The sequence below is a fragment of the Salvelinus namaycush genome, chromosome 1, assembly GCF_016432855.1.
Source record: "Salvelinus namaycush isolate Seneca chromosome 1, SaNama_1.0, whole genome shotgun sequence".
Taxonomy (NCBI): Eukaryota; Metazoa; Chordata; class Actinopteri; order Salmoniformes; family Salmonidae; genus Salvelinus; species Salvelinus namaycush.
The window spans coordinates 14971076-14990033 of NC_052307.1; the positions used below are offsets into that span (position 1 = coordinate 14971076).

The 18958-nt window shown below is 43.7% G+C and overlaps 1 protein-coding gene across 1 annotated transcript in view; it reads right to left on the bottom strand.

Annotated features, from left to right (window-relative positions):
* LOC120050492 (netrin-G2-like) overlaps positions 1 to 18958 on the bottom strand; it is a 69273-nt gene that overhangs the window by 41227 nt on the left and 9088 nt on the right. The window contains exon 2 of the mRNA XM_038997085.1: positions 13447 to 14090. Within this exon, the coding sequence (XP_038853013.1) occupies positions 13447 to 14090 (644 nt within the window). The remainder of the gene's footprint in view (positions 1 to 13446; positions 14091 to 18958) is intronic.

Here is an 18958-nt window from a genome sequence, read left to right on the forward strand (position 1 = left end):
AGGCACACACCTGTCTGTCTATATAAGGTCCCAAAGTTGAAAGTGCATGTCAGAGCAAAAACCAAGCCATGAGGTCGAAGGAAATTGTCCGTAGAGCTCCGAGACAGGATTGTGTCGAGGCACAGATCTGGGGAAGGGTACCAAAAACTTTCAAAACTTTCTGCAGCATTGAAGATCCCCAAGAACACACTGGCCTCCATCAATCTTAAATGGAAGAAGTTTGGAACCACCAAGACTCTTCCTAGAGCTGGCTGCCCAGCCAAACTGAGCAATCAGGGGAGAAGGGCCTCGGTCAGGGAGGTGACCAAGAACCCGATTGTCGCTCTGACAGAGCTCTAGAGTTCCCCTGTGGAAATGGGGGAAACTTCAAGAAGGACAACCATCTCCGCAGCACTCCACCAATCAGGCCATCATGGTAGAGTGGCCAGACTGTCACGCCCTGGCCTTAGTTATCTTTGTTTTCTTTATTATTTTAGTTAGGTCAGGGTGTGACATGGGGGATGTATGTGTTTTGTATTGTCTAGGGGTTTTGTATGTTGATGGGGCAGTGTCTAGTCTAGGTGTTTGTATGTCTATGGCTGCCTAGATTGGTTCTCAATTAGAGGCAGCTGTTGATCATTGTCTCTGATTGGGAACCATATTTAGGCAGCCATATTCATTGGGTATTTCGTGGGTTATTGTCTATGTCTATGTGTAGTGTTTAGTGTCAGCACTATTTGTTTATAGCGTCACATTCGTCGGTTTGTTGTTTTGTTTAGTTTGTCAAGTGTTCTTCGTTTCGTGTCATTACACGTAGAATGTATTCACTTCACGCTGCGCCTTGGTCCTCCTCTCTTCCACCATACGACGATCGTGACACAGACGGAAGCCACTCCTCAGTAAAAGGCACATGACAGCCCGCTTAGAGTTGGCCAAAAAGCATTTAAAAACTTTCAGACCATGAGAAAAAAGATTCTCTGGTCTGATGAAACCAAGATTGAACTCTTTGGCCTGAATGCCAAGTGTTACTTCTAGAGGAAACCTGGCACCATCCCTACAGTGAAGCATGGTGGTGGCAGCATCATGCTGTGGGAATGTTTTTCAGCGGCAGGGACTGGGAGACTAGTCAGGATAGAGCCAAAGATTAACGGAGCAAAGTAGCAGCACCCCGATCGAACGACGCTGGAGAGACCTGAAAATAGCTGTGCAGTGACGCTCCCCATCCAACCTGACAGAGCGTGACAGGATCTGCAGAGAAGAATGGGAGAAACTCCCCAAATACAGGTGTGCCAAGCGTGAATTTCAGTATTTCAGCATAACGTCTCCTAGAGGTTTCTTCATGGTTCTAATTAAAGTCATGTTCTCAGAATGTTCAGAGATCATAAGTTTAAATATCACTGAAGCCTTGCCACAATAAAAAACAAATGTGTTTGCATGATTAATGCCTAAGCAAATACATTTCCACAGCTGTGTTCGAAAAACCCATACTAACATACAGTAAACTACATACAGTGGCTTGCGAAAGTATTCACCCCCCTTGGCATTTTTCCTATTTTGTTGCCTTACAACCTGGAATTAAAATAGATTTTTGGGGGGTTTGTATCATTTGATTTACACAACATGCCTACCACTTTGAAGATGCAAAATATGTTTTATTGTGAAACAAACAAGAAATAAGACCAAAAAAAACATAAAGCATAACTATTCACCCCCCCAAAGTCAATACATTGTAGAGCCACCTTTTGCAGCAATTACAGCTGCATGTCTCTTGGGGTATGTCTCTATAAGCTTGGCACATCTAGCCACTCTGATTTTTGCCCATTGTTCAAGGCGAAACTGCTCCAGCTCCTTCAAGTTGGATGGGTTCCGCTGGTGTACAGCAATCTTTAAGTCATACCACAAATTTGCAATTAGATTGAGGTCTGGGCTTTGACTAGGCCATTCCAAGACATTCAAATGTTTCCCCTTAAACCACTCGAGTGTTGCTTTAGCAGTATGCTTCGAGTCATTGTCCTGCTGGAAAGGGAACCTCATTCCCAGTCTCAAATCTCTGGAACACTGAAACAAGTTTCCCTCAAGAATTTCCCTGTATTTAGCGCCATCCATCAGTTTCCCAGTCCCTGCCAATGAAAAACATCCCCACTGCATGATGCTGCCACCAACATCATGGTGGGGATGGAGTTCTTGGGGTGATGAGAGGTGTTGGGTTTGCGCCAGACATAGCGTTTTCCTTGATGGCCAAAAAGCTAAATTTTAGTCTCATCTGACCAGAGTACCTTCTTCCATATGTTTGGGGAGTCTCCCACATGCCTTTTGGTGAACCCCAAACGTGTTTGATTTTTTTTTCTTGAAGCAATGCCTTTTTTCTGGTCACTCTTCTGTAAAGCCCAGCTCCGTGGAGTGTACAGCTTAAAGTGGTCCTATGGACAGATACTCCAATCTCCGCTGTGGAGCTTTGCAGCTCCTTCAGGGTTATCTTTGGTCGCTTTGTTGCCTCTCTGATTAATGCCCTCCTTGCCTGGTCCGTGAGTTTTGGTGGACTGCCCTCTCTTGGCAGGTTTGTTGTGGTTCCATATTCTTTCCATTTTTTTTATAATGGATTTAATGGTGTTCTGTGGGATGTTCAAACCCTGATCTGTACTTCTCCACAACTGTGGGATGTTCAAACCCTGATCTGTACTTCTCCACAACTTTGCCCCAGACCTGTTTGGAGAGCTCCTTGATCTTCATGGTGCCACTTGCTTGGTGGTGCCCCTTGCTTAGTGGTGTTGCAGACTCTGGGGCCTTTCAGAACAGGTACTGAGATCATGTGACAGATCATGTGATACTTAGATTGCACACATATGGACTTTATTTAACTAATTATGTGACTTCTGAAGGTAATTGGTTGCGCCAGATCTTATTTAGGGGTTTCATAGCAAAGGGAGTGAACACATATGCACGCACCACTTTTCAATTTTGTATTTTTTGAAACAAGTTATTTTTTAAATTTAACTTCACCAATTATTTTGTGTATGTCCATTACATGAAATCCAAATAAAAATCTATTTAAATTACAGGTTGTAATGCAACAAAATAGGAAAACCGCCAAGGGAGATGAATACTTTTGCAAGGCACTGTACAAACTGGGGTACACGTATTTAAAAAAAAAAAAAAAAAAATTGTCACATTTTCAAACAGTCCAGTTCTAAGCCACGGGAGTTTTTTGAGCGAGAATTAAGACGACTTTCGACTAGTAAGACATGTATAAAAGCAACAGATACCATTAATAAGAAGGGGCTAGAAGCGCCTTTGTCACGCCCTGACCATTGAGAGCCCTTGTAGGTCAATGCGTGACTAGGGTGTGTTCTAGTCGCTATATTTCTATGTTTGGGTTTGAGTATGGTTCCCAATTAGAGACAGCTGATTATCGTTGTCTCTAATTGGGGATCATACTTAAGGTGTCCCTGTTTCCACCTGTATTTGTGGGATATTGTTTTGTGTATGTGCATGTAGCACCACGTAGGTCACGTTTCGTTGTTTGTTTATTGTTTTGCTGAAATTTCACTTTAAATAAAGATGTGGAACTCGAATCACGCTGCGCCTTGGTCCGTCCATTATCACGACCGTGACACTCTTATATAGTGAGCTACCGAGTGGCTAGAACAGGCAAGCCCCATACTATTGTGGAGGACTTAATTCTTCCTGCTGCCGCGAATATGGCTAGGACAATGCTGGGGGAAAAGGCCCAAAAAACTATACAGACAATGCCTTCAACAAACAACACTGTTTCACAACGCATCAGTGACATGGCAGGAGATGTTTTGAAACAATTACTGCTTCGCATACAAGCCAGTGAATTCTATATGTTACAGCTGGATGAGTCAACAGACATGGCAGGCCTGGCACAGCTCCTGGTATATGTCCGTTACGTTTATGTGGGGTCAATTAAGGAAGACATCCTCTTCTGCAAACCACTGGAAACCAGGACAGCAGGAGAGGATATTTTTTTAGTTCTGGACATCTTTGTGACATCAAATGGACTTTGGTGGTCAAGATGTGTTGGTATCTGTACTGATAGCGCAAAAGCCATGACAGGGAGACATAGTGGAGTGGTAATGTGCGTGCAAGCAGTTGCATCCACCGAGAGGCTCTTGCTTCCAAGGAAATGCCTGACAGCTTGAAAGATGTTTTGGACACGACAGTAAAACTTTGTTAAAGCAAGGCCCCTGAACTCTTGTGTATTTACGGCACTATGCAATGATATGGGCAGTGACCATGTAACGCTTTTACCATGCAGAAGTGCGCTGGTTATCAATGGGCAAAGTATTGACACCGTTTGAATTGAGAGACGAGCTTAAATTTTTCACTTGTCTGACCACTTGCATGTTGACAAGTTTCTCACACAACTGGCCTATCTGGGTGATGTTTTTCCCTCGCCTGAATGATCTGAATCTAGCATTACAGGGACTCTCCGCAACTATATTCAATGTGCGGGACAAAATTGAGGCTATGATTAAGAAGTTGGAGCGCTTCTCTGTCTGTATTAACAAGGACAACACACAAGTCTTTCCATCACTGTATAATGTTTTGTGTGCAAATGAACTCAAGCTTACGGACAATGTCAAATCTGATATAGCGAAGCACCTGAGGGAGTTGGGTGCGCAATTACTTTCCCAAACCGGATGACACAAACAACTGGATTCGTTATCCTTTTCATGCCCTGCCTCCAGTCTTCTTACCGATATCTGAACAAGAGAGCCTCATCAAAATTGCAACAAGCGGTTCTGTGAAAGTTGAATTTAAATCAGAAGCCAATGCCAGATTTATGGAATGGGCTGCGCTCAGAGTATCCTGCCTTGGCAAATTGCGCTGTTAAGACACTGATGCCCTTTACAACCAAGTACCTATGTGATAGTGTATTCTCGGCCCTCACTAGCATGAAAACTAAATACAGGCACAGACTGTGTGTGGGAAATTATTTAAGACTGAGACTCTCTCCAATACAACCCAACATTGCAGAGTTATGTGCATCCTTTCAAGCACACCCTTCTCATTAACCTGTGGTGAGTTATTCACAATTTTCGATGAACAAATAAGGTTTTATATGTAATATGGTTAAAAACTAAGCTAAATTATTGATTATTATTATATTATTATTTGTGCCCTGGTCCTATAAGAGCTCTTTGTCACTTCCCACGAGCCGGGTTGTGACAAAAACTCACACTCATTCTTATGTTTAATAAATGTATAGTATAGTGTGTGTGTGTGGCAGGCTTACAATGATGGCAAAAAAACAACATTTGACAGTGCGCTGACCCTGGTGCTAGAGGGGTACACAGCTGGAGGTTGAATGTTAGAAGGGGTACGGGACTATAAAAAGTTTGGAAACCACTGCTGTAAACGAACGGTATCCTTTCAGTTGAGCGTACTAGAGCTTTGCCTGTCTACCGAAAGTTGATGCTGTTGCTATGCAACCTCTTGCTAGCTTGTTTCTTTTACGACTTCAGGTGTTTTCTTAAATTCAATCTGGAGCACCAGAGGGTGCTCAGAGTGCGCTCTGGGCGTTCATAAATTCAGAGCATTGTCAGATTGTCCATTTGTAAGTTCGGGGTGTTCAGAGCGCACACTGGATGCTCTGGCCGAGGAGTAGGGTTGACCCGAGCTTTCTGGCCTCATAACGACAGTCAAGCACCCAAGCTAACTGGCTAGCTACTTCCAGACACAAATGAGAGAACACCTCACTGACCATTTTACTCAACCTAGCAGAGCTGGTTAGGCGGTTTTCATGTTATCCAGACCATTGGTGACTAACTGTGCTGCTGGCAACAATTTAATGTTGCTTATGTTTACTGACACTGGCCATATTCAACGGGTGTTGAGTGTTCGTAAATTCATCAGTTATTCTGCGCTCTGGTACACTCAGAGGAGAGTGCTCTGAAATTGGAGTAGATCACCAGAGCGAATTTACGAAAGCACCCGAATGTCCATTGAGAATGCACAACAACTATACCATTTAGCTAAGCTAAGAATGACGGGAATAATCAAGTCAATAAATGTTGGGTAATTAGTTAGATAGCATATAGTTAATATACTGGTAAGTTTGATATATTATAAGCCAACTAACGTTAGGTAGCTAGCTAACATACCGGTACATACTGCTGTAATGATATGCTATGTGGTTCATAAGGATAACGTAGCTAACAAATTGTCAGCCAACATAACGTGAAAGCTAACTTATTTGAAAAGGCATAGCTTTATTACATTGCTCAACATTTTCTTAACATTTGTCATAATTAGTTAAAGCAAGGAATTTGTATCCGCTCACGTTGGACTTCGGCTGCATATTTAACGCCATTTTCTTCAAATCTGAAAACGATGTGAAGCCACGCCCATTTTCTGAAGAATTGCATTATGGGCCCTAAAAGCACAGAAATAGTGTCCACTGCTTGTATACTTCGTATTTTGGCGAATGTAGTACAACATCCGGGAACTTTTGGCATACTCACTATATCCATAATATGACCAATAAGCATACTATATACTCAATTTACGTCACAAATAATATGGTTAGTATGAGTATTTGAACACAGCATGAGTTCAAAACAGTTAACCTAATCTAGCAGTGTTATCAAAAGTCTTATTGAAACATTATTCAAAAACCTCAAATAACCTATAATCTCCATTCTCAAAACGTAAAAAAATGAACTCCCAGTAAAAGGTTAAAGGAACAATAGTAAAATGTTCTCAGAACCTCCCTGCAACCTAAAAATGTATGTTCCCAGAACAGGTGAAATGTTCACTTACATTCTCAGAACGGTAAAACTGAACGTTTTTAAAGCGGTCAGGTACGTATGGCTTTGTTCCCAGAACCAATGGGAAACCAAAAACTTGCGCTCCCACAACTTCCAAAGAACCAAATGTGCTAGCTGGGTAATGATAATGACCCGTATGCTCTCGATCATTAGAGGACGGATGGACAGGTTGGCTGGCCAGGGATCTCCTACTGTGATGGAGCTGCACCAAAAATAGTCCTCCTCATCATAGAATTGGGCAGATGAAAATTTGATGAGGGACAGCGTGCTGCTGAAATATTCTGTTTGCCTTCATAAGGACACCCTCTTTTGTTTGGGCCCCTGGGGGCATGGGATCCATGTAGGCTGCCATGATATTTACGCCTGAGGTGCTGCTGGCATACAAGTAGGATCCCACACTTAGCAGCCTTTCAAAAATCCCATATCTGCAAACGTTGCTTGCTGCATGAAAACCAGACATTTCCAGCCTTTTCCTAAGAGACAAATTGTCCGCAGAGTAACCTTTGAAAAAACTGGCATCATTGGGGAAACAAACCACTCTTCACTTCAAATGATGCTTTACTCCCTCAATTAAGCCCTTGTAAATTTACATTTCAATATTTCCCTCTACAAATAGAAACCTTTATCCTCTTGCTTAATAACATCTTACTTCAGCAATCTGGAAGATAGAGTTTTTGACAATAAACTATAACGATAACAGACCCAAAATGATCCTGCTGTGACAATTCATATTTTATTTTTTTACCTTTATTGCAATGCAAAGCTAGTCAGAGGATTACTTTTTTATTCACAAATTGACACACTAGAAGCTCACAGTGTCAAATGGCTGTTTCATCTCATTGGGTAATGATGCCCCAACAGTAACCAACCCCCCAAAAAGTATGTTTATTGTCACATACACCGGATAGCAGAGCAGGGGGACTGGGAAGAGCGAGCGTGGGAGAGAGTGTGCTGTTCTCCACTCATACAGAGCTTACTTCCTGAGATGACAGCATTAATTCCTCATGTTCCAACCCCCTGAAATGTTAATTTCATTAGCCGCATTAGGGTTGAACTGTAAGTGTTGGAGTACCAGACGGTGAGCAGTGTTTTCTATTTTCATAATTCATCTGCAACCCAAAGCTGACAACGACAGGGCAGAAAGCATGGACTGGTTAACTCTGTTATCATCCTAAGCCTGGGCAGAGCATCATTAGTCATACAATAAGCTACTCCCCTACAGGGAAACACAGAGAGAAAATAACTGTTGGAAAACTATGGTTCAGTACAGTATGTCTTGTGAACAGGCATACTGTACTGATATATTGTAGGCCTACTAAACATTCAGTAGGAGCAGACAGCAATTCCTTAAAAGGCTTTCAAATTAAAGTTATAAACAGACATAATAACACAATGCATTTCACATACATTTTCTAGAACGGTCCGTTTCTGCAGACAGTCTTGAAAATGTTGGGAATACCCGAGTGGCTGTATCACAACCGGCCGTGATTGGGAGTCCCATAGGGCGGCGCTCAATTGGCCCAGCGTCGTCCGGGTTTAGCTGGGGTAGGCCGTCATTCTAAATAAGAATTTGATCTTAACTGACTTGCCTAGTTAAATAAAAGGTTAAATAAAAATATATTTAAAAAAAATGTAAATGAGAAGAGCATGTGCCTCGACAAAGCAACACAAAGTTCACAGAATCACAAAATCAAGTGCTGAGTCAGCGTGATTCCACAAAATGTTACTACACTCCATGCCACTGTGTGAGTGTGTGTGTGCCATTTCATGCCGTGCACAGGTGTCATCATGCCAGCCAGGTTTCGGCTCTATCGGCAGAATCCCTCAGACAAACAAACTGTATGTGCACTAACTAAGTGTCACGCCCTGGCCTTAGTATTCTTTGTTTTCTTTATTATTTTAGTTAGGTCAGGGTGTGACATGGGGAATGTATGTGTTTTTTGTAGTGTCTAGGGTGGTTGTAAAGTTTAGGGGGTTTATTAGAGTAGTTGGGTTCATGTTTAGTATAGAAGTCTAGCTGTGTCTATGGTTGAGTGTAGGTATCTAGGAAAGTCTATGGTTGCCTGAATTGGGTCTCAATTAGAGACAGCTGGTTATTGTTGTCTCTGATTGGGAGCCATATTTAAGGCAACCATAGGCTTTAGCTGTTTGTGGGGAATTGTCTATGTCGATGTTCTATGTTGCATGTATGCACTTAGTTCTTGCTTAGCTTCACGTTCGTCTGTTTGTTGTTTTTGTTTCGGTTTTTTCCTTCTTCTAATAAAGAGAAGATGTACTTTCCACGCGCTGCGCCTTGGTCCTCTCTCAGTCCCTTTGACGATCGTGACACTAAGTGACGCCTTGCAGTTTCCTCCAGAAGCATATCATTATTGATAATCTGTCGATTACATACCAGTAATGATATATGTACTGTATATAATTACTTGTACAATGGAAGGGCAGGCATCCATTCTCTTGTGGTTTACCGACTCCAGACAGGGCGCGATTGAGCATTTGACCTCGCCCTCACTGAAGCCAAGGCCCATTGCTGGATGTTTGACAGACAGCACTGATTGTGATGGCATAAGGATTTTTTAGAAGCAAACTCAGTAGTCTCATGAAAGTTGTTTAAGTGCCCTCTCCCCTCACTCCCAACCTGCAATCATTACATTCATAATGTTTTTCCTCATACTACTGCTCCACAGCACACGACTCCGCTCTAGAAGCACAATATGCTCCCAAAACTAGGCCAAGTCCTGCATCATGCACAACCAATTGCAGACCAAAGCAAAAATGTACAGAAAGACTGTAGCCTATAGACACAGTAGCAGCAGTGCACTAACTTCATCCCTACCCTTGCCTTACCCAAGACAAGAAAGTTGTGCTGAGGTCATACTGACATTTATTCTTCTGTGCTCTACAGAGATCTATCCAGAGTGTGCCCTCAGTTGAGTCAGTTCCAGATACACGTGTCCTTTTTACCCCCACTCAAATAATGACCTTACAAGGACATAGGCAGGTAAAATAATGGTGTCAGAGACCAGCCCTTTGTCACAGTGACAGTTAAGGATATATCCCATAATACTTTTCACATCTGTGATTGGACAGGCCCATAAGGCTGAGAGGGTCACTGCTGTCACTGTCAGGTGTGACAGACTGTCATCTTAGGGAGACACTCTCTCTGGGCTCCTCGTAATATCAGCCACCCTGTCTTCTTCACAGCTCAAATCCCTCCACAGTCACAACACAGTGCAGCAACACCAGCAATGGAGAAAAGCCACTCCGAGCTCCTGTACACAGGCCTGAGAGGACACCGTTTGACAACTATCTGGACGCCATGCCGACTGGACTGTCTGTGTGGATATAAATGATTGGCTGGAAAACTCTCTCCAATGGTAGAGTTCTCATTCCAACACTGCTAAACACAGTTAACAAAGTAATGCCTGTGTTCTGTATATTACTATATTATTAACAGCCATTGTGGGCTGGGGTGGTGCATGTTTAGAGGTGGTTGGATTGGGAGGATCTGGAGAGAAATATAGTGGTCTCTCCTATTGGTCTCTCCCTTAATCCACTTACTTTCTAAGAGCTTACCGTCTGGATACATGTTTTTTTTTTATTTTTTTTACATGGAGCTGTTTTCCAACGGGAGAGGAAGCAGGAGATTTAAAGGGAGAGAGTTCAAAATGTCACTGTCAGCTCTGCCTACAGGATCCTTGTGGGAAAAAATGAATCATGTTAGCACACAGAGGTATTCCTCCACACTTATATAATCAGGTTGCCCATGTGTCTCCCTAGTCCCAGCCCAAGGAAATCCCCTGTTCCACAGTCACTTAATTAGACTGTGTGGAAGGAGGATCAGGCCTAACATTATACAGTATTACATTCTCACTACCTAGGTTTTGGAAAAGAAAAAAAAATCACAGAAACCCAACAGGCAAAAATTAGCGTCTGGAACCCTAACTTGAGACAAGCCTGTGAACTTCAAGCTTTCGTGGAAAATTATTAATTATAAACAGTTGTTAGTGTCAAGGTCCTTTTCCCCACTGTGACAGGTGCCCGAAACAGGACCAAAGTTTACACAGACCACCTCACAGAGCCCAGGCAGATGAAGACAGCATTAGTGGGGCCTCTGTCTGTCTGACACTTGGGTTTCTGCTGACAGCTCGACGTCTCCTATCATTGTGTATTAGAGGAAGGTGGGCGAGGAGGTCAGACAGATGATGGCTATGCCAATATATTACACCCAACAACTGGAGCCATCTCGAAACAAGATAATACTGTATGCACCAGGGTCACTCTCACACTAACCTAACGTAGCAGGCGTAAAAGATACACCTGAAACTATATCCCCTACTTATTGGTCTTGACAAGAAGAAAAATAAATAAAAACCTTCCCCGACAGTTTTATCTTCTGTGCTGTTCAACCAATCCAGTAAATGTGGAGAAGGAATTAAGATGGAGTGTCACCTTGTTAATGTCCAAAAGTGGAAGTCGCATCACAGGCTGTTACGGCTATCGTCATATTCTTCCTCCTCCTCGGACGAGGAGAGGCGAGACGGATCGGACCAATACGCAGAGTGATTAGTGTTCATAATGATTTATTAAAACGAAACTGAATACTGAATTACAAAACAAATAAACGAAGTGCATAAACCGATACAGTACCGTGTGGTGCAACAAACACAGACACGGAAACAAACACCCACAAAACACACGTGAAACCCAGGCTGCCCAAGTATGATTCTCAATCAGGGACAACGATTGACAGCTGTCTCTGATTGAGAATCATACCCGGCCGAACACAAACATCCCAACATAGAAAATAACACATAGACAACCCACCCCAACTCACGCCCTGACCAACTAAATAAATACAAGAAAAAGGAAAAACAGGTCAGGAACGTGACACAGGCTCTCTTTCCATTTCCCCTTAAAACTGGAACATCTGGTTGTTGTGGGCTGGACAGAGGTCACTCTCACCCCAATCCACCTATCAATGACAGCGTCCCTATTTCCACCCTTTATTTAATAGTTTCCTGATTGTCACAATATGATTCATTTAGATATGTGTTTGTATAATACAAACCAAGGGTTTTCAAATGCCTTCTGGACACAAATAGGCTCCACACCATAAAGATTTTGTAATGTTCTATTTGTAGACTACCCGGCCAGCTCAACTTCATCCACACCAGCTGGTGATTATTTAGATATTGCCGTATCAGGCTTGTGTGTGTGTGCGGTTTAGTCGTTTTCTAAGCAGACAGATTAATTTCAGACTGTGGGATAGTAATGATCCCATGCACGCTGAGTGACCAGAGTGGAGGTCTGAGAATGGTTTCCTTCTTTTCTTCTTGTTCTATCCTTCTTTTAACAGGCGCACGGACAGAATGAGAGAAACAGATATATCTGGTTTGCTCTAGCACGCTGTTTGTCAAAATAATATGTGCCATCTAAGGACAGGCAAGCTATGGTCCTTCCTCCTTGAGGCCGCTTCAAACTAGCACTTTGAGGAACGAGGGAGGAGGAAGGAGGGAGGGAGGAGAAGGAGCAGGGGGAGGAGAGGAGGAAGGGGAAGGTGAGGTGGAGGAGAAGGAGGAGGGGGGGGGTGGAGAAGGAGGAGGGGAGGAGAGAAGGGGAAGAGGAGGTGGAGGAGAAGGAGGAGGGGGGTGGAGAAGGAGGAGGGGGAGGAGAGAAGGGGAAGAGGAGGTGGAGGAGAAGGAGGAGGGGGGGTGGAGAAGGAGGAGGGGGAGGAGAGAAGGGGAAGAGGAGGTGGAGGAGAAGGAGGAGGGGGGTGGAGAAGGAGGAGGGGGAGGAGAGAAGGGGAAGAGGAGGTGGAGCAGAAGGAGGGGGGGTGGAGAAGGAGGAGGGGGAGGGGGAGGAGAGAAAAGGGAGAGTAGGAAGAAGTGAAGAGGGAGGCGAGGAGAGGAGAGAAAAGGGGGAGTAGGAGAAGGAGTCAGTTCCATCCCTGTGCTGATGGTCCTGATGTCATTATAGAGCCCTGGGCCTCCTCCATCCATGTGTGCAGTCCATGTAGGGAGGCACACACACACAGGCCATCAGGGAGGCCGTCCCATCCCCTTTATTTAAACACTGCAAGCGCTTCTCAATACTTAGGGATGATCAAAATATCCAAGAAGAATTTCCTAGTGGTTATTAGCTTAACATGTCCCTATTCCCTGATCATTATAAACCAGTGAACATCAGTCATGGGTCCATTTGACTGCTCAACTTCCCTTGCCCCCATCCTCAACCCCCTTTAAAAACAATTTGCTCTTTGACATACAGGAATAACTATTGATTGACAGCTTGTGTTACCGGAGGTTTGGGCAATGCAATGATGCCTGGAGGGGCTAATTCATACATTTTTATCAATATTTATATTAGCAAAGGTTACTGATTTAGCACTAAGATTGGATTGCTATAGATTTGACTGTCAGTAGAAAGAGCGACCGTTTCTTTGACAGTATCAAGCCGGTTTGTGTTTCAGACAATTTCCTGCACAGCTCCTCATCAGAAACCAAGACCTTGGCCACTCTTTCCTTCTGGACTATTGTATACAGTGTACACTGTACGGTATAACATTAGGACTGTGCATTTTGCCATTTGACTACAAAAAAAGACCCTTACTCAAATATCTTTGCAAGAGATACTGTCCAAAGAGGCAAAGAAAGGTAAGGTTGTGTGTATTTACCTGGCTGGTACATCTATGTTGGATATGGCGTAGAAGTATTTGAGAAGGTTGTCTCTCTGGACGTAGGTTCCCCCCAAGGCCGGCTTCAGCAGCCTCAGTCTCAGGTTGGTGAAGGTGAAGAAGTCCCTCAGGCCCTTCATACTCTCCATGCGTGTGTACAGACTGTCCATATTGAGCAGCTTGGGCCCTGCGAAGATAGCAAAGCGCGCCATCACCTCGAAGCGCAGCACCTTCTCGTTCTTGGAGCCCACCCAGCGAGAGTACTGCTCGGTACAGATGACCCGAGTCACGTTTGTCGCCGACAGGTCCTGCACCTGCTTGGCGGGCATGTCGAAGGCGTCCATGCAGTCGTCGGCGTAAAACTGGTAGGGCTGCCAGGTGCGCCCTTTGTCCAGGGACTTGTCCAGCACCATGACGGTGGGGCGGCCATACTCGAAAGTGACCTGGATGTCATCGGTCAGCTCCAAGCTCTTGTTCCAGGCCAGGGAGATGTTGGCCAGCAGGGGCTCCGGGTAGCGGCTCCACGTCACCGTCTGCCAGTAGGTGATGAGGCCGCTGCTCTCACGGTCCTGCATCAGCTGGGGAGGGTGAGCCAGGTCCGGGTTGGAGGCGTCACATTCGTCACTACACAGGTACGGGTTCTCCTGAAAGAGGGACAGGGGGGAAAAGACAACTGGTCAGTGTTGGAAAACACTGTTCTACTCCCTTCCCTTTAGAATATAGTACACATTTACGATCTCACCATTTTATAACATTCTAAATCCATACTGAGTTTTTTTTTTCATTCAGCATAGTGTCTATGAATTATACAATCTGAGAAAAAAGGGTTCCAAAAGCGTCTTTAGGCTGTCCCCATAAGACAACCCTTTTTGGTTCCAAGTAGAATCCTTTTGGGTTCTATGTAGAATCGTCTGTGGAAAGGCTTCTACATTGAACCAAAAAAGGTTCTACCTGGAACCAAATAGGGTTATTTAAATGGTTCTCCTATGGGAATAGCCAAAGAACCCTTTTAGGTTCTAGATAGCACCTTTTATTAAGTGTAGGAATGACTCCCTAAAGGTTCCTACAAGCTCACAAAGTACGCAACTGATGTTTTTGTAGTATCTATTGGTTCTTTGGAAGCCTTTGCTTATGAGAAACAAGTCAGATAAAATGAAAGTAACATTTGCATTATCTCATATAGGCTACTTCCCCCCCAACAAAGAAACCTGAAACAACCTGGAAACAGATTTTCCTAAACAATCTGGCCAACCTTTTTAATGGGTCCCCCTGGGACCATGTTTGTGTGTTTGTCCCAACATGTTAACACGCTCAGCATATGTCTCCATTAAACACTTTGTAGGCTGTGTTTGGTGAATATCCATCGGGGAATTGCCCTGTATGCAGGAATCATTGCCTCTGGTTATAACAACACTAATTTAATGCACATTGTGAATTAGTGTTTCCATTTAATCAAATGACATCACTCAACAACAAAAAACATCAGAAAGACTAATGAGATGGGTTGCATACCTAAATGTCTGAAAATAGATAGCTTCAACAGTGTTGAGGTGTAACACTAATCTACTGACACAGATGGATTACACACGGAATGGATCAACAAGGGGGGTTGCCTGCTATGTGGTCATCCCTGACCTCTAAATCCCAGTGTCAATACGTCACATTGGTCTGCCTGAGTGCAAACTGTCACACTCGTCACCAACAGTCATACTCACCCACACAGCTTCCAGGCCTGGGTTCAAATACTATTTGAATTTGTATTTGTATTTATTAAGGATCCCTATTAGCTGCTGCCTTGGCAGCAGCTACTCTTCCTGTGGTCCAGCAAAAATTAAGGCAGTAATATACATTATAATAAAAAAAGGTAACATTAAAATACATTTTACAACAGGTTTCACAATACATTAAGTGTGTGCAAATCATCTCAAATACTGTATTTGTGCTTGATTGAGCTTGCCTGTTGCAATTGAACCAATAAAAAAGTCTACAAAATGTCTTAAACCCCAGCTTCCTGGAACTCCAGACAGACAGGCATTAGATATATTTCAAATATACTGAACAAAAATATAAACGCAACATGTAAAGTGTTGGTCCCATGTTACATGAGCTGAAATAAAATATCCCCAAAATTTTCTCTCTCTAAAATGTTGTGCAGTGAGCATTTCTCCTTTGCCAAAATAATCCATCCACCTGACAGGTGTGGCATATCAAGAAGCTGATTAAACAGCATGATCATTACCCAGGTGCACCTTGTGCTGGGGAAAATAAAGGTGCTCTAAAACATGCAGTTTCGTCACACAACACAATGCCACAGATGTCTCAAGTTTTGAGGGAGCGTGCAATTGGTATGCTGACTGCAGGAATGTCCACCAGAGCTGTTGCCAGAGAATTTAATGTTCAGTTCTCTACCATAAGCCGCCTCCAATGTCGCTTTAGAGAATTTGCCAGTAAGTCCAATCAGCTTCACAACCGCAGACCACGTGTAACCACACCAGCCCAGGACCTCCACATCCGCTTCTTCACCTGCGGGATCGTCTGAGACGAGCCACCCGGACAACTGATGAAACAGTGGGTTTGCAAAATGAAGAATTTCTGCACAAACTGCCAGAAACCGTCTCAGGGAAGCGCATCTACGTTCTTGTCATCCTCACCAGAGTCTTGACCTGACTGCAGTTCGGCGTCATAACCGACTTAGTGGGAAAATGCTCACCTTTGATGGCCACTGGCACGCTGGAGAAGTGTGCTCTTCACGGATGAATCCCCATGTCAAAAATATCTGTACACAATTCTTGGAAGCTGAAAATGTCCCAGTTCTTCCATGGCCTGCATACTCACAAGACATGTCACCCATTGAGCATGTTTGAGATGCTCTGGATCGACGTGTACGACAGCATGGTGGTCATCCTAGATACTGACTGGTTTTCTGATCCATGCCCCTACCTTTTTTTAAGGTATCTATGACAAACAAATGCATAGCTGTATTCCCAGTCATGTGAAATCCATAGATTAGGGCCTGATGAATTTATTTCAATTGACTGACTACCTTATATGAACTATAACTCAGTAAAGTTTTAGAAATTGTTGCATGTTGCGTTTATATTTTTGTCCAGTGTGGTATTTCAACCTAGGTCTGATGGCTTCAAGTGATTTGGCTAGAGTACTGTAAAAACCACAGCTTTTTTGAATGTGTGTGTGTGAGTATGAAAGTGCATGTGTGTTTACGTGGATGTATGCATGCCAGATTATAGGATTATTGCCTGCTCACACAGGATAGTGGTACAAAGGATAGTAATCCCCCTGTATGTTCATGGCATTATGAGAACCACACACAACAGGTGCACAGTTTCCTCTACCTCTAGCCCCCAATCCTAGCCTCCCTCTGCAGAGCACACGAATCCATTCCAACTGCTACACCAGGTGGCTTTCTCCACTAAACCGCTCCAGCAATTATTCACACAGGATTCCTGTCACAGTTAAAGAGCAGCCCAGCGCTAAGCAGACTGTACCCCACTTCTCAGTGACAGCCATGGGGAATTCTGTCAACAAACCCAGAATGGATCGCTCTCGCTCTCTCGTACACACACAAACTGGAGGGGATCGTGCACCTCGATCCCCTTTCAGTGACCAACAGGTCTTGTGTATTTTTAAGACGATCCAACATTCTATCTATTCTGATAACAGAGGGGTTTCTCTCTCTGTTAGAGTGGAAGCCCTCCACTGATCCCCCCCTTTAAGATGTAGTCTAATAGCATTAGTAAGGCACTACGGCCTGTAACCAAGGATCGCTGACGTCTGAATAGGGTTGCACATTTTGGGGAATATTCAGAGGTGGAAACTTTCTGTGAATTAATGAAAATATATGTAAGTTAATATTAATACCATTAATATTAATACTAATTCATATTAATACAGTCGTGAAGAGGGCATGACAAAGCCTATTCCCCCTCAGAAAACGAAAAAGATTTGGCATGGGTCCTGAGATCCTCAAAAGGTTCTACAGCTGCAACATCGAGAGCATCCTGACTGGTTGCATCACTGCCTGGTACGGCAACTGCTCGGCCTCTGACCGCAAGGCACTGCAGAGGGTAGTGCGTACGGCTCAGTACATCACTGGGGCTAAGCTGCCTGCCATCCAGGGCCTCTACACCAGGCGGTGTTAGAGGAAGGCCCTAAAAATTGTCAAAGACCCCAGCCCCCCCAGTCATAGACTGTTCTCTCTACTACCGCATGGCAAGCGGTACCGGAGTGCCAAGTCTAGGACAAAAAGGCTTCTCAACAGTTTTTACCCCCAAGCCATAAGACTCCTGAACAGGTAATCAAATGGCTACCCGGACTATTTGCATTGTGTGTGCCCCCCCAACCCTTCTTTTTACGCTGCGGCTACTCTCTGTTTGTCATATATGCATAGTCACTTTAACTATACATTAATGTACATACTACCTCAATTGGGCCGATCAACCAGTGCTCCTACACAGTGGCTAACCGGGCTATCTGCATTGTGTCCCACCCACCACCCGCCACCTGCCAACCCCTCTTTTACGCTACTGCTACTCGCTCTTCATCATATATGCATAGTCACTTTAACCATATCTACATGTACATACTACCTCAATCAGCCTGATTAACCGGTGTCTGTATGTAGCCTTGCTACTTAATATAGCCTCGCTACTGTATATAGCCTGTCTTTTTACTGTTGTTTTATTTCTTTACCTACCTATTGGTCACCTAATACCTTTTTTGCACTATTGGTTAGAGCCTGTAAGTAAGCATTTCACTGTAAGGTCTACACCTGCTGTATTCGGCGCACGTGACAAATAAACTTTGATTTGATTTAAAATGTAGATGTTTTTTGTATTGGATATATTTACCATATCATATGGAGACAGAAACATAAACATTTTACATCATCATAAGTAGACATAATTGCAAATGATTAAATCCTTCCTATATCAATAAAAATACAATTTAGTTACGAATTAAACTTTAATTAAATGAGTTGACTCTTCACATGGGATGATTTCACTGAACAACTATAGAAAGGGAATATTGAATGATCCCCAATGATCCATCACATCTCCCAAAAACGTTTTCAACATTCGTCTGTAAAATTATAGTCTAGAAACTCTAAAGCTGTGGTTGTCTTCCTCTCAGTCTTCCATTACTTCTCCCTGGACCTCCTCAATGTCCACCTCTTGAACATCAGACTCTGAGGCCTCATTTTCACTGTCACTTTCCAACCTTGTTGAGGATGGCTCGTTGTATTGGTCAGCCTGTTGCGTGCTTTGGTGTGTGTGTTCCCAAACAAGGACCAGCTGTGCTCTGAGGCAGTTGATGTTGGTGGGATTTGGAGGATGATAGAAGCAACAGGGGAAAGAGCCTCAGATCGTCAAAGTCCCTTCCACCAGGTGGCTGATAAGATATGTTGTTCACGGCTGCCATATTGCATCTCCATCCCAAAGCCCTTGCTTGGAAGTGTACTTTGCCAGACTGCCATGAACCTTGCCCTCATCCA